The 6,855-nt window shown below is 50.7% G+C and overlaps 1 protein-coding gene across 2 annotated transcripts in view; it reads left to right on the top strand.

Moving 5' to 3' along the window:
- Sh2d3c (SH2 domain containing 3C) overlaps positions 1-6,855 on the top strand; it is a 33,086-nt gene that overhangs the window by 1,450 nt on the left and 24,781 nt on the right. Inside the window, exon 2 of one of the 2 annotated variants that reach the window (XM_055600558.1) lies at positions 1,714-2,191. In XM_055600558.1, the coding sequence (XP_055456533.1) occupies positions 1,714-2,191 (478 nt within the window). Of the gene's footprint in view, positions 1-1,713; positions 2,192-5,969; positions 6,083-6,855 lie in introns of those variants that run through there. The other variant, XM_055600559.1, reaches the window with a different exon arrangement.

Here is a 6,855-nt window from a genome sequence, read left to right as displayed (position 1 = left end):
CACGCAGTTTCCACACACCACACATGCCACACACACTCACACACACATACCACACACACTCTCACAAATACCACACCCAACATATACAAAAACACACACACCACACACATCATACACATTTACACATACCATACACACTCATAACACACACACACACACACACACACACACACACACACACACACACACACATCCAGGCTTTAGGGCAAGCAGATTTCTTGAAAATTTGTATTTTTTAAATAAATTATATTTCTGGAGGTGGCGGCACAGGTACACACCTTTAAACTCAGCACTCGGGAGGCAGGTCAGTCTCTGTGAATTTGAGGCCAGCCTGGTCCACAGAGTGAGCTCCAGGGCAGCCAGGGCTATGTAGCAAGATCCTGTCTCAAAAAAAGCTTTGTCTAGTTGTCTTCATGTCTGCCTGTCCACCGTGTGTATAGTCCCCATGGATCCCCGGGAAGTGGGGTTACAGACGGTTGTGAGCCGCCATGTGGGTGCTGGGGAATGAAGCCGGGTCCTCTGGGAGGGCAGCCGGTGCTCTTAACCACCGAGCCATCTCCCCAGCCCCCAGTATTTTACTTTTAAGAGATTCACTTTGCGTATGAGTATGTACACACACGTGTGTGTACGCACACGTGTTTAGGCATGCATATATGTGTATATGCGCATGCGTGCACACCAGTGTGTGTGTTTATGTGTGTGTATGCTGTGTGTGCATGTACACCTCCGCATGTATGCATATAACTGTGTGTGTATATATGTGTGTGTGTGTGTCTGTGTATGAAGGCACTTGCAGAAGCCAGAAAGGGGCATTGGGTCCCTTGGAGCTGGAGGTGATTCACATGATGGGTGCCAAGATCTGAACCCCAGTCCTCTCATGCAGCAGTAAGCCCCTCTCACCTTCTGAATCACTTCCTCAACTTCTCTGTCTTTTTTTTTTTTTTTTTTTTTTTTGAGACAGGGCCTCTCTATGTAGCGCTGGTTGTCCTGGGACTCACCATGTAGACCAGGCTGGCCTCGAACTCACAGAGACCTACTTGTCTCTGCCTCATGAGCGCTGGGAGCAAAGGCATTTGCCATGCCCAGCTCTCGGCCTGCTTTTATACGGGTGGTAGGGATTCCAGCTGAGGCTGTCACACCTGTGAGTCTGGCATTTTTCAGGGTCACCTCCCTAGTCCTTATTTACATGCTCTTCTTCAGTCCTCTCATCGAGGAGGTACCGTAGAATCGAATCCTTGTTTCACTGCTGTGGGTGGAGGGGCTCAGAGACTTGCCCCAAGGTCTCACACCTAGAATGTCAAAGAAAGGCTTGAGTTCAGGGATGTGACCGCAAAGTCTCATGTTATGTCACTTCTGCAAGTGTAGGGATGAGTGGGAGGATGTGGAGGGACAGCTCAGCAGGGAGGAGCCTTTGGGCCTTCTGCAGGAGACGAGTTAGGTTTCCAGCATCCACTCTGAGCAGCTCACCACCATCTGCAGCGCCCTCTTCTGGCTTCTGTGGGTACCCACATTCATGATGCATGCACCCCACTACCACATATATCAACGTAATTAAGAATTAAAAAAAAAAAACTTAGAAAGAAAGTAGAGTGAGAAGCTGCCCCCTGTGTCTCGAACCTTTGTCCCCTCACTGTGTGGACCCGTGATGATTTTGGTTACTCCAATCCTGCTGACACCGTCGTTAATTCTTTCCCTCTCCTCCTCTCTTGCCAGAGTTCTTCAAGTTCAAGGGCCTCGGGAGCCTTTCCAATCTCCCTCGGTCCTTTTCTCTGAGACGGTCTTCAGCCTCCGCTAGTCTCCGGCCTCACCTGGAGCCTGACACTTTTGAAGCCACACAGGACGACATGGTGACCGTCCCGAAGAGCCCTCCTGCCTACGCTCGTTCAAGTGACATGTACAGCCACATGGGCACCATGCCTCGCCCTAACATCAAGAAGGCTCGGAAACAACAGGCTGTCCAGAAGGCCCAGGAGGTCAGCCCCGAGTCACGCCCTCCGCCTCGAGGGCTGCTGGACCCACCAGGCTTAGAGGCAGCCACGGAGGCAGAGGAGGGAACTGACGCTCAGCTGAAGGACACCCCAGGGGTGGAACCCACACCTTTGGCAGTAGAGGTGGACCCTATGAGGAAGCCTGAGGAACCCCCAGTAGACAAAAAGGAGGAGCAAGTCCCTGGGGATGTACACCCAGAAAGGTAGGTGTCAACAAGGACCTGCAGAGATGTTTTCTAAACATCTCTAGCTGATACAGCTCCAGTGCAAACATCTGGGCTGAAAAGAAAAGGCTAGGGTGTAGAGAGTGGTACATCCTGCAGTGCCAGCACTGAGGCAGCTAAGGCTGGAGGATGGCTGTGAGTTTGAGGTCAGCCTGAACACAGTGTGAAACTCTGTCTCAAAACAAAACAGGAAATATATATGTGTGTATAGATCAGTTGGTAGTTGCTTGCCTAGCACACAGGAAGGCCTGGGTTTGATCCCTTAGCTTGGGTCTCTGCTGCTGCAGTGAAGCCCCATGACCAAAAAGCAACTTGGGAAGGAAAGGGTTTGCTTGGCTTACACTTGCACAGCACTGCTCATCATTGAAGAAAGTCAGGAGAGGAACTCAGACAGGGCAGGAACCTGGAGGCAGGAGCTGGTGCAGAGGCCATGGAAGAGTGCTGCTCTCTGGCCTGCTCCACATGGCTTGAAAGCACCCAGGACCTCCAGCCTGGGAGGGGGGCAGCACCCTTCCCCCATCGATCACTAATTAAGTAAAGGTGGTACAGGCTTGCCTTCAACCCATTTTTGTTTTGTGTTTTGAAGACAAGGATTTCTCTGTGTAGCCCCAGCTGTCGTGAACTCATTCTGTTTACCAGATTGGCCTCAGACTCACAGAGATCCTCCTGCCTCTGCCTCTGCTTGTGCCTCCCTAGTGCTGGGACTAATGGTCAGAACGGCCACCGCCTGGCCTACAGCCCAGTCTTATGGAAGCATTTTCTTAATTGAAGTTTCCTCCTCTCAGATGACATTAGCTTATGTCAAGTTGACATAAAACTATCCAGCACAGTCCCTGTCACCACATAAGTTGGTGTGGCGGCACTTGGGAGCTGAAAGCCAGATGATTTAGAGTTCAGGATGATATTTGGCTTTATCTGCAGTTCCAGGCCAGCCTGGAATACAAAGAAGTGGGGGTGGGGTGGGGGCCGTAAACAGTGCAGGAGATGGAACACCTCAACTCTTCCCACAGGCCAGGCAGTGTATAACTAATTCTCAAAAGAAAACCAGCTCTGTATATACTGTTTATACGGCAGGTTCAGGGAGGGGAATGTCATCTGTCGCAGCTGGGTTCAGTATCCATCCTGCTGGCCACTGAGCTGCATTTGGACTGAGGCCAGCCTGACCCAGGGCCCAGCACACACTCCAGCAAGAGCTCAACACCTTTAGTTCTGGCCACCAACATGGCCAATGCCCGGTCTAGAAAGCCCCTTATCAATAGATTTGCTTATTGCACCCTATAAGTCGAGTTCATGCAAAGGTATAAATAAATAGTGGGCCCGAAAGATGGTTCAGCTGGTAAAGATGCAGGCTGCCAAGTGGCAGCATGAGTAAGATCCCCAGGACTGACGAGGTGAAGGGAGAGAAAGGCACGTGGTCGCATGTGTGCCTGACCTCCCCAAAAAGCCGTACAAATAGTGATGAGATTGACAATGACTCCTTGAGCACTTCATTGACTCTTTTTGTTCTTCTTTTCTTTCATTCTTTTTTTTTTTTTTTTTTTTTTTTGAGACAGGTTCCCGTTCTTTATTCTAGGCTATTCTGGAACTCACCATATAGACCAGGCTGACCTTGAACTTACAGAGATCCTCCTGTCTCTTCCTCCAGAGTGCTGGGATTAAAGGTGTGTGCCACCATGCCTAGCACTCATTGAACACTTTTTAAAAATGCTCTTGTTGAGGGTTGTGGCTCTACACAGTGTTGTGTGTGTGTGTGTGTGTGTGTGTGTCTGCCTTGTTTTTGTTTTTAAGCCTGTGCTTTGATAAGGAAGCTGAGAGTCAGCCAAAGATGCCCTCATGTGGATGCGGGGTCTGAGCACTGCCTCGGCAATCACACACTGGTGGTCTCCATTCTTATTTTACTTTTTAAAGACTTATTTATTTGAGTGCTTATCTGCATGTACACCTGCAGGCCAGAAGAGGGCACCAGATCTCATTATAGATGGTTGTGAGCCACCATGTGGTTGGTAGGAATTAACTCAGGACCTCTGGAAGAGAGCAGCCAGTGCCCTTAACCACTGAACCATCCCTCCAGCCCTGGTGGTCACTTTCTAAACTCCAGGATCATGGATCCTGTTAACTCCAGCCAGAGGAAACTCCAGCTTTGCAAACTTCTGAGTCTTTGCTCAAACCAAAGTGAGGCGGGAGCCAGGTGAGGGCCTTCCAGAACAACTTTCCCCCAGAATACCAAACCCAGCTTCTGGGTGCTGAGGTGCAGCCGGGTTCAGACTCCTGTCCTCAAGTCCAGACCCCCGATTTGGAGGCAACACAATTCTGTTTGTTTGTTTAAACAAGGTCTCACTGGGTAGCCCTGGCTGTCCTGGAACTGGCTCTGCAGACCAGCCTGCCCTCGAACTCACAGGGGTCCTCCTGCCTCTGCCTCCCACGTGCTTGGATTTAAAGTGTATACCACCACACCAGGCAATTTGTTTAAAAAAATATTTTTTTAAGTTACTTATGTTGTTTTTTTTTTAAATAATGTATTTAATTTTATGTGTATTAGTGTGAAGGTGTCAGATCCCTTGGAATTGGAATTACAGACAGTTGTGAGCTGCCATGTGGGTGCCCGGAATTGAACCCACGTCTTTTGGAATGCTCTTAACCACTGATCCATCTTTCCAGCCCCCTTATTTTGTTGTTTTTTTTTTTCTTGTTTGTTTGTCTGTTTGTTTTTCGAGACAGGGTTTCTTTTTGTGGCACTGGCTGTCCTGGAACTTGCTTTGTAGACCAGGCTGGCCTTGAACTCACAGAGATCTGACTGCCTCTGCCTCCAGCGTGATGAGATTAAAGGCGTGCGCCACCATCACCCTGCTAAAAGATTTATTTTTATTGTATGTGTATGAATGTTTTGCCTGCATGTGTCTGTGCCCCACATGCTTGCAGTGCCCACAGAGGCCAGAAGACGGCGTCAGATCTCTGCGTCTGGCATTTGTAAGCCATCAAGTGGGTCCAGGGTACCAAACCTGCGTCCTCGGCGCTGAGCCATCTCCAGTCCTGGCAACAGAACTTTGTAAACTTGCACAATAGCACTAGATCAGACTCTGGAAATGCTACTTTTCTCTCTCTTTCTTTCTTTCCTTTCTTCCTTCTTTCTTTTTAGTTTTTTTTAAAATTATTTTTTGATAGGGTTTCTCTGTGTAGCCCTGACTGTCCTGGAACTCACTCTGTAGACGAAGCTGGCCCCGAACTCAGAGATGCGCCTGCCTCTGCCTCGCGAGCTCTGGGATTAAAGGCGCGCGCTCCCGCCTGGCTTTGGAAATGCTATTTTCATGATTAAATAAAATTAAAGCTTTTTCCACCATCTCTTGCTGCCTCAGGCTGCCTTCTCCAGCTACCCTCTCCCAAATTTGACTTCATTCTGCAGTTAAGGATCTTATTAGTGAAGACGGCCAGATCCCCGATGCTGTGAGGTTTCCTAGATCCGTGAATTCACGGTAGCTTGGCTCCTCCCACACAGGGACTGTGATTGGTTCGCCGGAGCAGGGCAGGGCCAGGCAGAGGGGTGTGTTCGTTTGGGGGCGTGTCCTTCTCCTGCCGGACGGTGACTGACAGGGAGGGAAGGAGGAGCGAGAGAGGGGCAAGTATGAAGTGGGTGTGTTTTTCCTTGGATCGTAGCGGCTCGGGGGCGTGTCTAGGGCGTGGTTTTCAGGTCTGGCCCTGCCCCTGGGGTCCTACTCTGAGCGCCGTAGCTCTCAGCGAGAGTCTTAGCGGGAGTGTCAGCCTGAGAGTCTTAGCGGGAGTGTCAGCCTGAGACTGTTCCCGGGGCTTCAGGCCTTGACCACCGGGAGCCATGACGGCAGTGGACCGAAGGTGCTCTGCGCTGGGGCCCCGAAGGTGAGTGATCGAACTGGCTCTAGGGAGGCCAAACGGACAGCAGGAGTGGTCCCGCGGGAGAGATGCTGGTCCCTGGTACTGCTGACGCACCCTGCTATGGGTTGAACATCTGAGATTTTTCTTTCTTTTTCTTTATTGAGGTAGGGTCTCGTGTGTGCTCAGCCTTTGTGTGCGTGTGTGTGACAGGGTCTCTCTATGTAGCCCTGGCTGTCCTGGGACTCACCGTGTAGACTAGGCTGTTCTCGAACTCGAAGGCGTGCACCACCATGCCTAGCTGTGCTCAAACGCTCGATCATCCGGCGTCCACCTGGGGAGTGCAGGGGTCACAGGCCTGGGCCACCGCACCTGGCGGAGCCTGGAATTTTTCTTGAGCTGTGACTGTTGCCTGCCTTGTCTCTGCACACACCCAGCGTCTCTCTGCTCACCTTCTGGCAGCTCCTGGAGAGAGAACCCATTCTGTAAATAAAGATAGAAGAGTTTGCTCACCTGTTTGACCCCGCCTAGTGGAAGTCAGAATAAGAGTTTGACCCCACCTTTTAGGCTCCTGCTAGCAGCCTCTAGGAACTCTGGCAGGGCCCAGGGCCTCTGAGGAAAGGTCTTGAGAAGCCTTTATAGAGTCTAGGACTCAGCCCAGGGCCTTGTTCCAGCGATGCCTCTGACAGCAGGCTTCCCCTGGACCCAACCAAGAGAAACTTTTGAGATTCTCTGCTTCCCATCTCCTGAAGTGTTTGGGAGTCTTGGGTGGGTTTAGCAGGCCAGATCAAGCCCTGTTC

The sequence above is a fragment of the Psammomys obesus genome, unplaced genomic scaffold (assembly GCF_907164565.1).
Source record: "Psammomys obesus unplaced genomic scaffold, mPsaObe1.curated_primary_1811, whole genome shotgun sequence".
Classification (NCBI taxonomy): Eukaryota; Metazoa; Chordata; class Mammalia; order Rodentia; family Muridae; genus Psammomys; species Psammomys obesus.
This window is presented reverse-complemented; position numbering and strand designations above follow the sequence as displayed.